Raw genomic sequence first — 13,365 nt, 5'->3', positions numbered from 1 at the left:
GTGGAGGTTAGAGGAGAGCCCACTGGAGAGCTTTGTATTCTAGTTGCTTCCCTGCTTTGGAGCTACAGTTTTGTTACAGGCTTCTTGCCCCACTCCCATCTCCCACCTGCTGCCTTTCCCTGCCCCCAGAAGCCTGGAGACAACCTTCTTGCTTGCTTGCAGCAAGCTCAGACTTCAACTCAAATGCTCTCCCTCTCTGAAAGAAAGCAGCCAGGGCTCTAAGTGGGAACCGAGGGGAATGAGTAAATAACCTAATCCTGAGGCCAGCTGGTTGGACCTTGAGAGAAAGAGCTGAGAGGGAGGAAGCAGCAGCCTCACAGAGCAGCGGTTGGCCTTGCTCCAGAGCCAGCTAGAAGGCCGGGCCTGGGAAGGGCAGAGATGCAGCCTGAGATGCTGAAGGCCCTTTGAGGAAGTAGGAGAAGAGGCATGGAGAGTCCAAGAGAATCTCCCCTGTGAATTGTGACCACAAGAGAGTGACTGTAGTAAAATGCAGAGGCAGCTGAGGTGGCCAAGCTTCTTTGGCTCCTACTAACATTTGGAATTAGATTTCTCAGCAACCTGGATGGATAAGCAAGGCAAAGCTATTGGATGTTCTGAGGAAAGATTCAGGCCAGGGAGAACTGCTGTGGGCCATTTGTCAAAAGGGCAAAACTAGACTTGGGGGACTCTATGCTACAGAATGAAAGGACCCACTCCTAGCTTCCACTTTTACATAGAAACACCTAATTACACAGCCCTGAAGAGCCCGTGACCTGTTAGGATGGAAGAGGAGGGGAAGTGCTGCATTTGGAGTCCGCCTGGGTTTCAATTCTTGCTCTGCCACTTGTATGATCTTGGAGAAAATGCTTCGCCCCGGGAACCTCAGTATCCTGATCTATCAAAGGAGAGGGGGTGGGCTAAGCAGCCTCAAAGATATCTTCTAGCTACAAAATCTATGATCCTATGATCAGAAAACCATTAGCAGTAGAAATGAATGTGGAACCAGTCCCCTTGATTTCCAACCTCTTCTCCTTACACAGCATTTGCAAGAGACGTGAAAATCTGCCATCAGATAGGAGAGTGAAGGCACACACACACACACACACACACACACACACACACACACACACACACACACACACACACACACACACAAAATCTGGCTCGGGTACCTTCCCCTAAATATCAGGCAAACAATCCCTGTTGGAGCCTATGGAAAGGCCTGGAGGGTATTCACAAATACCTAGGCCCTCCCCACTTTCTTTTCCATATCCTGACCTTTCCTGCCTACTCCCACCTTTGTCTTCCCTTGTCTGCACCTGGGCAGTGAGCAGCAGTTATTTATAGCTATTTTCTGTATATGTGAGACGGACAATGCACAGGAAACCACAACTCTGACTGAACTCAGGACTTAACTCCAAACCTCTCAGCAGCTTCTGTCCTAATTCTTTCTCCCTACAATCCCTCTGCTCTGTGCCTACTTGTAGCTAAGGGAGGGGATGGGGGGGAAGGGCATAACTGAACCTACCCAGGCTGGTGACTGAGGGAGGCCTCCCAAAACCCAGTGCCACCGGGGTACAATTCTGGGCCTCAAATCTTGCACCAGCAATTATGCCAGTGCCAAGGTGAATAAGGATGGGTTTGATGAGCCCTTGCTCTTCTCTCTCCACAGGCAAAGAAGAAAAGGAGGAGACCCACTTTGATTCTGTGAAAATGGAGGCAAGTATTCACTCCCAACTCACCAGGGCAGTTTGGTCTCAGGGGCCTACAGAGTTTCCCTCTCCACCATCCTCTGGACTTGGTTGTCCCTAGTGGGAGGAGGTCCATGGGCTGGGGGGAGGGGGGGCATCATTTCAGATGGGTCACTGTGGGGGAGCACAGAGGATGGGACTAACTTCACCTTCCCCATTCTTAATCACTATATGGGAAAGAGGTGAGGGAGTTGTTCAAGCACTGAGTTTGGAGCTAAAATAATAGAGTTCAAATCCTGACTCTGTCATCTACTACCTGTGTGACCTTGGACAAGTTCACTTCTCAGCATCTTCATCTGTGAAATGACTGGGCCTCCAAGGCCTGTAGTTAGCCTTCTCACTATTCTCTCCCTCTCTCTCTTTGTGTGTATGTGTGTGTGAGGCAATTGGGGTTAAGTGACTTGCCCAGGGTCACACAGCTAGTAAGTGTATAAAGTGTCTGAGGCCAGATTTGAACTCAGGTCCTCCTGAATCCAGGGCCAGTACTCTATCCACTGCGCCACCTAGCTGCCCCTATTCTCTCTTTCTAATAATAATAACTAGCATTTATACAGTGCTTTAAGGTTTGCAAAGCACTTTACAATAATACTGGGAGGTAGGTATCATTGTTATCCCAGTTTTACAATTGAGGAAACTGAGTCTTAGAAAGGTTAAGTGGTTCACCCAGGGTCACACTGCTAGTAAATGACCCTCTCCCTTCTCAGCTGGTAGGTGTCTTTAAAGATGATGGTCGTGGTGATGGTGAGAGCACTTGAAAGTCTGCAAGCATATATCTGAGCCTAACTATAACTCTTTGAGTTAATACTTCTCTAGCGGATGTTTCAGGCCCAAGATCAAGGTTTCTGGTCTGCAAGTCACTAATTCCATTCCATTTTTGTAGACACTTTTCAGTCCCTTCTCTGTTTGCCTTCTAGCAATAATGGACCCTGGTGACAATGAAGGAAGAAAGGGAGTGCCAAGGGGGCAGCTAGGTGGCGCAGTGGATAGAACACTGTCCCTGGATTCAGGAGGACCTGAGTTCAAATTCAGCCTCAGACACTTAACACTTACTAGCTGTGTGACCCTGGGCAAGTCACTTAACCCCAATTGCCTCACCAAAAAAATAAATTAAAAAAAAGAGAGAGTGCCAAGACCTTCCTGAATGTCTGTCTGTCTGTCTGCCTCTGTCCCCTTCCTAGGGAGCTCGGGGACGGTTACGGGGAGGTCTGGGCTGGGAGTCCAGTCTTCGACAGCGGCCCATGCAGAGGCTCACCTTCCAGGCTGGGGATCCCTACTACATCAGTAAACGCAAGAGAGATGAGTGGCTGGCACGGTGGAAAAGGGAGGTAAGGCAGCTGGGCCTGGAAAATGGAACCTCTTTCTGCATCAAGGTGTGGTTCAGATGCCACTTCCCCTTATTCTCTTCCCCTTCCCCCCAACCAACCTCACCCCCACTCCCAATGTGAAATAGTCCTCACGTTTTCCTTCAGCATATTTGTCTGGGTCCCTCCAATCACACTCTACCTTGTATTGCACTTAACTGCCCCATACCCTCCAGTGATGATGGTGATGATGGTGGTGGATGGTGATCATGAAAGTAACCATAATCATAGTTAGCATTTATATAGTGTTTTAAGGTTTGCACAAGAGCTTTACACATATTTGATTCTGTCCTCACTGCTACCCAGGGGAAATCAGTAGTGCTATTATTACCCCCATTTTACAGATATAGAGTGTAAGTTCCTTGAAGGCTGGTTCTTTCTTGTTATTGTCATTGTTGTTTTACCACATCTGCCATTTCATTAGTGTAGGAAACTTGCTGTGAGGAAATTCCCTGAAACCAGAGCAGATCAACTCAAGCTTCTCAATTTAGCTTCCTGGGTAGTGCCTCCAGGCACTGAGGGAGTCTAGTGACTTGCTCTATGTGGGGCAGCCCTTGAAAACTCACATCTTCCCGATTCTCTGGAGTCTAACACAGAGTCTTGCTCATAATTGGAGCTTGACAAATTCTTATAATAAATCTTTTTTTTTTTGTTAAATTGAATTGAATTGTTTCTTTCTGTGGCCTCATCCTGGACCCTTCCTGAGATTTAGTTTTCTCCCCCAACTCTGTTACTTGACTTACAAGTTAGAACTTATATCCCCTTTCTGTGACTTAGTGTCTCCCCACCCCCCACCCCCCTTACAAGTCATAACTTGGCTGAAAAGAGTGGGGAGTATAATGAGTGAATCAACAAAGCTGTAACACTCAGTGTAGAAAAGAGGAACTTGCTCTTAGAATAAAGAGGCCAGAAGAGGGTGGGGTATTTTTTTTCTGCTAATTCAGTACTTTTCATTTATCAATAACCTGGCTGAGTCTTAAGCTCTATTTTTTGTTCCCTAGATGGATTGTCACGCACTTACCCCCCACCAAAATCTTATTCCTGGGCTCACTACAATAGCCTCCCAACTGGCTTCCTGCTTCCAGTCCCTTCTCTCCTCCCAGAGCTAGCCAGATAAATTTCCTAGCCTTCCCCTCCCCCCTTCCTGCTCCCTTTCATCCTAAAGTCCCAAACATTTTCCAGTATCTAGCCCCAACCAACCCTTTAAACCTTATCTGCCTTTATACCCCTACCAAGACCTTCATAATAGATAATAAATATTGGCTTATTGATTTGCATATGATTGTAGCATTTTGTTCTTTGGGGGAAGAACTAGGGGGACCCGAAGTGAAAGAGGTCTATTGAGGCTGGAGGGGGAAGGGAGGACTAGGGGCCAGGTGAAGGAAATTGGCTTCTGAGATTCATGCTTTTCCTTTGGAATGGAAATGCCGGCGTCTGTTCTAATTACCAAGGGATAGCAAATTTATTTACTCCCCCATGACCCCCAAGGCAATAGTCTTCTCTCTCTCCCTCCCCCCCCCCAATATTTTAAAAACTCCTTTAGTTTCCCTCTTTTTCTCTGACCCTTGGCCTAAAAATCAGGGTCATAGACTCATAGGATTGGGATTATAAATGCAATGGACTAGGGTCCAGTTTCATCAAGTTACCAGCCAGGAAACTGAAGCTCAGAGAGGGAAATCGACTTGCCTAAAGCCGTACAGATAGTAAATAGCAGAGATGGGCTCTTGTGACTTGAGAAAACCATTATTCTTTCCCACTATAGCAAGCTGCTTCTTTCTTGGAATGTTAGAATTGATCTTGTCTAAATTCCTCATTTTACAATTGAGGAAACTGAGGCCCTCACCCCACTTGGTCAAAGTCATATAACAAACAAATTAGTGTCAGAGCCTAGAATAAATCTGTCTTTGACTCAGAAAGTTTATCGGTGACTTAGGTTTTTTAAAATTTATTTATTTTTTTTACTTAGGGGTTCTTAAACTGGGGTCTGTGAACTTATTTTTATTAATCCTTTGATAAGTGTATTTCAATATAATTGATTTCCTCTGTAATACATTGTGTTTTATGCATTTAAAAAACATTCCTCAGGGCAGCTAGGTGGCACAGTGGATAAAGCACCACCCTGGAGTCAGGAGTACCTGAGTTCAAATCCGGCCTCAGACACTTAACACTTACTAGCTGTGTGACCCTGGGCAAGTCACTTAACCCCAATTGCCTCACCAAAGGGAAAAAAAAAAACAAAACATTCCTCTAAGGAGGGGGCCATGGGCTTAACCAGATTGTACCAAAGGGGCTCATGACACAAAAAAGACCATCTGTAAAACTCCTGCTTTACAGGAAGGTAGAGATGATATGCTTAATAAATTTGCATATGGCATGAAATAGGGAGAGGGAACTAACATGGATGTAAAATCAAGTCTCAAGAAGCTAAAACAATAGGACAATTTTTAAAAAATGGAATTTAATGATTAAATGAAAAGTTACATATTTGAATTTTTAAAAATTAGCTGTGCATGGGGGCAACTAGGTGGCGCAGTGGATAGAGCACTGGCTCTGGATTCAGGAGGACATGAGTTCAAATCTGGTCTCAGACACTTGACACTTACTAGCTGTGTGACTCTGGGCAAGTCAACCCAATTGCCTCACTAAAAAAAAAAAAATCAGCTGTGCATGGGGGCAGCTAGGTGGCGCAATTGATAAAGCACCGGCCCTGGATTCGGGAGGACCTGAGTTCAAATCCAACCTCATACACTTGATACTTACTAGCTGTGTAACCCTGAGCAAGTCACTTAACCCTCATTGCCCCGGAGGAAAAAAAAATCAGTTGTGCAAATACTGGATGAGGGAGGAATGAGTAGCTAGCAGGCCCTTCACATGAAAAAGACCTAAAGGTCTTAGTGGACTACAAACTTAATGAGAGCCAGCAAGGTCTGTCAGTATGCTATGCTAATGTGATCTCCTACTATATTGAAAAACATGCAGTGTCTAGAATGAGGAGAGAGATCAGACTATTTCTAGATTTTAAGAAATACAACTAAAATAGGGAAAGTCCCGAACCATCCAAGGATTACTTGAAGAAACTTCTGGAAAAGTCTTAATGGAAACATGATCACTGTCTTGGGACTGTTTTGTAGAAGGACTAGACATTTTTCTGAGACCCAGATGATGAATGTAGGAACAGTAGATATAAGTTTCAGCTCCATCTAAGGAAAAACTGCCCAACAGTTAGAGCTGTCCAGATGTGAAATGGACTGCTTTACGATGAAGTTAGTTCCCATGTTCCCCTGCATTGAATGTCTTCAATCAGAAGCTGGACAGCTATTTGTCAAGTATGTTGTGGGAAAGGAGGGAGCTTCCTGTTCAGGTACAAGCTGGACTAGCTGATCTCTGAGGTTCCTACAAACTCTAAGACTATGATTCCATGCTTTTTAATTTCACCTTAGAAAGGATTTCCATTCTTTGGTTGATTGAAAGTATACTGTCTTTAGGGCCCAGTTTCACAGAGGGCTTTACAGGTCTTTTCTGAGTCACAGCAAGCATATAGGACTTGGAGATAGAAAACCTGGGGTCTGCTTCCCACTTACTAGTAATTTCTTCACCATGAGGTATATCATGTAACTGTTATAATTTCCATTTTGCAAATGTGGTTTAAAATGTCTTGCCCAAGGTTATAGGATATCTTAAGATCATGTGTTTAAAGTTAGAAATTATAAAACTGAGCTAAAAAACTAGAAGTTAGAAGACCCTAGAAATTAGCCAGTCCAACACCCCTCCTGTATAACTGAGGCCCATAAAGGTTAAAGGACTTGACCAAAATCATAGTATAGTCTATAGGATAGGGATTTGTAACTAGAAGGGACCTCAGAAATGATCTAGTCCAACCCCCTCATTTTAAGAATGAAGAAATTGAGGCCAAGAAAGGATAAGCCCAGGGTCATGCAAGTATTAAGTGAGAAAGCTGGGATTCACTCTCTTAATTGTACTGATTACACAACTAGAAGAATAAAGAAGGTAAAAATGAATTTGAAACTGAAGCAAGAATGAAGTTATTAGAGTATTAATACCTTAGATATTGCTAAAATTAAAAAAAAATAAGCCTTTTATGTGCAAAGAATTCTCTTTTTTAAAAGAGTAAATAGTGGAAGTGAATTTCAGGTGCATTTTGTTGATGCAATCTAAAGAGGCTTGTTTTCTGGCTGCTGGATGGGGCTGCCCTTGTATGGTAGTCTTCTAAGTTTGGGCTCCTTCCTCTACTTTGTAGAGGAGGAGGGTTAGGAGACTAGCTCTTTCAGCCACCTCCTCTAGGCAGCCCATAGGGAGCCCCTCCCTTTTCTGAATTCCCCCTTATTCTTGGCATCCAGAGATTTAACCATACTGGATTTTGTGTGGTCTTGTATTCATTATTTGTTTCCTGTATGGTAATCTTGCCCCTTTGATTTGCAGGTGAGCACCTTGAGGGCAGGGATGGTTTTTGTAATCTGCTAGGTATAATTTAAACCCTTTATAAATTATTGCAGGGTTCTGGCCACAGCCTCCCTAGGACCCCAGACTCTCTATGGCTTCTGGTAGTCTATAACTCTCTTCCAGGGCCTTGGCATTTTCCCAATTTGCTTGGTCCTTCCCTCTTTGATACCTGAGGCATTAAAAAAAAATACCTTGAAAGCATTACAGGGCCATGAAGAAGATAACCTGCTTCCATGGGTACCGGGATACTTTTAAGTCTAGTGGAAATGCCAATACTAGATTCTGTCCCAAGTCCTCCCCAGGGTCCAGGACACTGATTGCTGTTCAGCCATTCTTTACTGGGACTGACCCATACAGGGGATCTACCTTGAAGCACACTGGGGATGGGAACTGCCTATGGAACAATCCTAATAATTGACATTTGCATAGTATAGTGAGCATTTGCAAAGTGCTTTACTTTAATTATTCAGATAAATTCAACAAGCATTTATTGTCTACGACGGCAATGCACTAGTGATACAATAATATCTCATTTGAGCCTCAGTAATCCCATGAGTTAGGTATGAAAAGGGATGGCAGATATTCTTATTATCCCAGTTTACAGATGGGAATACTGAGGCTTGTTGAGATTAAGTGATCTACTCATGGTTACATAACTCATAAGTGCCAGAGGTGAGATTTTAACCCAGGCCTTCTTGGCTCCAAGGCCAGTATTCTATTAGCTAGGCCTCAGACTAAAACCAGTTCTCCATGTAGTAGAGAGAACATTGGATTTGTAGTTGAAGGAGCTGGATTTGAATCCTGGCTCTGCTACTTACTGTCCGGGTGACCTTGGATGAGTCACTTAACCTCTCTAGGCCTCTATTTCCTTATCTTTGACATATTAGATAGTATTCCATTAGCATCATATCAGATAACATCCGGGGACCTAGCCCTTGCACAACCTCCCTGGGCCTGGGGGGTTGAGGGGGGGGGAAACAAATTGAAGGATCACATGACTCAATGAGCTTTATTGGAAAAGATAGCTAATATATAGTAAGACCTATTTTCAGCTTATTTCTCTTAACTCAGCACTGGGGATGCCCCAACTAGATTGCAAACTCCCTGAGGGAGTCACTCTGACCTTGCTCCTCCCCATTCCATTCATTAAGTACTGACTGATCTTGGTGATGAAACATTGGATGGGGCCAGTCGGGTTCTGTGAGCAGCCTTCCTCACCAGCTCTATCCTGCCCAGACAACTTCCAGGTAGCAGAACAGGTAGGATGCCTGTTTTTCCTGTATAGAGTGGAGCAATGTCTGCTTTGTCTTGTGCTGCCTTATTTTCCTGTGGTACATGCTGAGACGGTAGTTTTGACTTCTGGGTCTGCCCAGAAAAACCACCACCACCACCCTGGAAAGAGCAGTCATCGAACAAACATTTAATAAGTACCTACCCTGTACTGTGCTAATCTCTAGGGACACAAAGAAAGGCAAAAGCCATTCACCTAGGTGACCTTGAGCCACCAGTCACTCAACTTTGGGTTGAACCAGATGGCCTCCAAGGTCCCTCCCAGTTCTAAATCTAGGAACGTGCCCCAGGAATATACTCAAATTTGAGATTTAAGGGATTAGACCTTCTGGAGCTAGGATTCTTAACCTGTGGGTCTAAATCTAGGAACCTACTGTCCTATAATCTTTAGCCTAGTCCTGGCATTCCAGGGAATTGTACCTTACAAAGGTGGAAAACTAGGGTCATATGCTCTTAAGTGTATGGGCTGTCTTACTTTAGGGTTCTCTCGGTCATCTTCACCAAGATTAGGGAAGAGTTCTATGTCTGGATAAAGAATAGTGTTAGTAGAAAAAGTTAATTCAGCCTTTCCCCTAGCCTGGATTAAATAGTTATTGAATGAATGAAAACTCACATCCTTTCCTTTACACCATCCGGAATTCTGCCCAGACTAAGTCCTACCCGCCTCCCCTTGCACACTTGAGCCCTCTGGGCTTTCTCTCCCACCCCAGAATTCTGAAGGCAGTTAATTGTTTTTACCACTCACTGGGGCACTTATACCTCTTTGTATTGTTAATTAGCTTCCCTCTCCAATTAATGATAATAGCTCACATTTATGTAGTGCCTCACAAAAGCATTTTCCTCACCAAAAACCTGGCAGGTTGGTAGTGCAAGCTTTATTATTCCATTTTTACCTAGGAGGAAATTGAAGGTCAGAGAGGTCACACAATTAGTAAGTGGCAGAGCCCGGATCTGAATCCCCGGCTGCCAAGTCCAAGTTCAAAGGCCAGTACTCTTGGAAATTGAAGGGTATGGAGGTCACATACCTTAGCCTCGGAGCCAGGATTTAGACTCTAGGCTCCGGAGTCCAAGTTCAAAGGTCAGGGCCCTTGCTATCTTATCCTGCTGCCTCAGAGTAGATGTTGCCTAAGTATTTGTTGACCCATTTTCCCAAATTGTAAGCACCTACTTTACAAGAATGATTCTTGAACACCTTTGGGGAAGGCCTCACCCATACCAAAGCTTTTCTGTCCCATTGTCATTATCTCCCCTGCAGGAGTGAACCCCCAGAGGTCTAGATGCTTTTTTTTTACCCTTCCAACTTGGAGAAGGGTTAAACAGAAGTTTTAACAAATATAAGAAAAAATGTCTATGGATTGTTTTACATTTGCATGATTACTGTCAGAATAACAGTTTGGTTGGGCAAAAACAATTCAATTTGGTTTTTATTCTAGACTCTGGATAGCTATTCTATTGTACATCTTCACCGAGGCTTCTTGGCATACTCTATTTTATCATAGCTCAAATATATATAGCATTTTCAAGTCAATAAGCACTTATTAGTCACCAGCGGTGTCCCAGGCCCTGTGATAAGCCCTGGGGATACAAAGAAAGACAAAAGACTGTCCCTACTCAAGGAGCTCATAGGGATACAGCCTGAAACCAACTTTGTACAAACAAGATCTATGCAGAACAAATGGGGCCTAATCATTAAAGGAGAGTCACTATGATTGAAGATAGGGAAAGGCTTTTTGCAGAAGGTGGGACTTTAACTGGTACTTGGATGAAGCCAGGAAGCAGAGATGAAGAGGAGGAGTCTTCTAGGCATTTGGGGACCAGTCAGAGGAAATGGCCAGAGTCTGGAGACAGTGTTTGGTGTGAAGAACAGCAAGGTAGCCAGTGTCACTGTATCACTGTATCGAAGAGTACATGTTTGGTATATAAGGTGTAAGAAGCCTGGGTGTGTGTGTTGGGGGGGGGGGGTAGGGGATTAGGTTTTAAGGTTTGCACTCTCTCATTTGATCCTCACAACAACCCTGTCAAGAAGGCAGTGGTGGAATCGCCTCCATTTTGCTGATAAAGAGACTGAGGCTCATTGAGGTGAAGTGACTTACCCAGGGTCTCACAGTTGGTGTGAGGTGGTATTTGAATCCAGGTCTTCGGATTCCAAGTCCTGGGTTCTATCCACTATGTTACTTGGCCTGTTTCCCATATCTCCTACCAGTGCTTGGTATATTATGAGTTCAGAGAATCTAGGGGTCAGAAGGGACCTTAGGAGGCCATCTAGTCCCACCCATACTTGAATAATACCCTTCAGAGCACCCAGGACAAAAGGCTGTCCAGTTTCTATTTGGGTAATCCACCCCACCCCCACCCCACCCAAGCAGTGTCTCCAACTGGGGACAGCTCTCATTGGTTGATTGATAGCTTGATGTCTGGGCCTGGTTGTGCTAAAGCAGACTTTTACCCTCTCCACCCCCAGAAGCAGAGGAGAAGTTTCCTAATGGGGGTGGGGGAGATGGGAGGGAAGAGGGAAAGGACTTTGGAAATGTAATCTTTTTTTCTTTGGGATGGAAATTAAAGCCTTCAGGCTGTTCCCGGTAAGAGTTTACCTAAATGCCAAACTGTCCGCCTTCCTGGAGAGCTGTTTATCTCCCCGAGAACCCTTTCCATCTTCTTTAGTTTCTGCCCTTAGGGCCTAATGGGTATCCTGGTGGGAATTTCTGAGCTGAGGTGCAGCTGGGGGGAATGTAAAGGAGGCCGTGGCTGAACAGAGCGTCTCCTCCCGAGGCCCCTCGTCCCTTTGTCTCTGCTTCTTAGGAAGCTGGAGGAAAACAATGTCATTTTCTCAGTTTTCCTTTGGACCCCTCAGACTCAAAAGACCCTAAAGTGAACCCATAAAGTGCCCTGGAGCTCTAAAACATCTTGATTCTGTCTTTCTTCTCCTCTCCCTCATAGCCTGCCTGTGAGATACAAAAAGCAGCTCTTCCGATCGATCGATTGATGGGCAAAGGAAAATGTGAGAAGAGGAAACTGCATTTTCTAGAGAGGTTTAGCCACTTCCCTGTGGTCCCCCAGCTAAGCTGATCCTTAGAGGCAAGCCTAGAACCTGGGACCCATGGCTCTAAGTCTTCTCTCCACTATTCCCTCTTACAGGCATTGTTTCATCCTTGCCTTTGTATCCCCAGTGCTGGGCACGTAGTAAGCACTTAATAAGTGCTTATTGCTTGCTTCTCTTGACAAGCCTATTTAAGACCAGCTTTCCCTACTCCCACAAATAGGTCTAGATCTAGAAAGGACCTCAGGCCATTAAATCCAACCACTTTATTGTTAATGGGTGGAGAAACTGAGGCCCAGGGAAGTCAAAGAGCTGTCCCTGCCGCCAGTTGTCAGAAGTGAAACTTGAACGTAGATTCTCTGATTCCAGAACCAGTTTCCTTTCCATTATTATCACCCTGCCTCCCAGTGAAGGCCAGATGTGGCTCCAGAGGACCAATGGATACCTTATCCTCTGAACCAGAGGCAAGGCTCTCATTCTCCAAGCACTGAATTACTTTTCACTCAAGTCAGTTAGTTAACTTGCATTTGTTAAGCATTTTCTATGTTCCAGGAATTGTGCTAAGTGCTAGGATTACAGAGAAAGGCAAAAAGCGCCCGACCTCGAGAAGTATATATTCTAAATGCTCAAGAACTATATATTCTAATGTGGGATACAATGTAGAAATAACTAGGGAAGCCAATCCGAGAGAGGTCTTTAGCATCTGAGGAGACTAGGAAGTAGATTTTGACTGAGTTTGGAAGGAAGCCCAAGAAGCTAAGAGATGGAGATGAGGGGACAGAGCCCTATAGGGGTGGGAGACAATCAGGGCAGAGGCACTTGAAAGGGGAGAATCCTTGAACTACAAGTAGGCCAGGACAGGTGGATCATGTTTTTTGTTTTGGGAGGTGATGGATTCAAGTGACTTGCCCAGGGTCACACAGCTAGTAAGTGTCTGTCGCCCAGCTGCCCCCATAGCTGGATTGCAAAGGAGGAGAGGAAGGTATAAAAAACCAAAACCAAAAACCAACTCAGGACAGGAGCAGCCCAGGTTATAAAGAGCTTTAAATACTTCCAGAGTAATCATCCTCCCCCCCCTTCTGATTCCTGAAGGGAAGAAGGCAAAACCACAATAGATTAATACCTGGTGGCTCCTGGGGCTGAATGAGGACAGTGTTTTTTACACTTTACAGAGCCTGTCTCATTTGATTCTCATGAGTATTCTGCTGGGACTAGAGTTAGATGGGGATCATTTTATTTATTTTACAGAGAAGATAACTGAGACTCTGAGAAGGGAGGTTAGGGACTTAGCCAAGATCATTGGGCTGGGAAGTAGTAGAGTTGGGATGAATTAGTAGCCAGTTCCATTCTTCCAGTCTCGTTCTTGGTGAGCACCATGCCTCCTCTTTATGGGCACCTAGGGGTCCTAGTTTGACTGCAAAGTGTATTTGGTAAAACCAAACTCAGCTCTGTCTGTAGTGGGAAATCGTTGAAACAATGAAGCCAG

At 44.7% G+C, this 13,365-nt stretch overlaps 1 protein-coding gene across 1 annotated transcript in view; it reads left to right on the top strand.

The window, feature by feature from the left end:
* DNMT3A (DNA methyltransferase 3 alpha) overlaps positions 1–13,365 on the top strand; it is a 154,731-nt gene that overhangs the window by 88,355 nt on the left and 53,011 nt on the right. Inside the window, 2 exon segments of the mRNA XM_043982889.1 lie at positions 1,652–1,698; positions 2,909–3,055. Coding sequence (XP_043838824.1) covers positions 1,652–1,698; positions 2,909–3,055 — 194 coding nt within the window.

Source organism: Dromiciops gliroides, chromosome 2 (genome assembly GCF_019393635.1).
Source record: "Dromiciops gliroides isolate mDroGli1 chromosome 2, mDroGli1.pri, whole genome shotgun sequence".
Taxonomy (NCBI): Eukaryota; Metazoa; Chordata; class Mammalia; order Microbiotheria; family Microbiotheriidae; genus Dromiciops; species Dromiciops gliroides.
The sequence above is the reverse complement of the archived record's forward strand: the minus strand, read 5'-3'. Positions and strand labels throughout refer to the sequence as shown.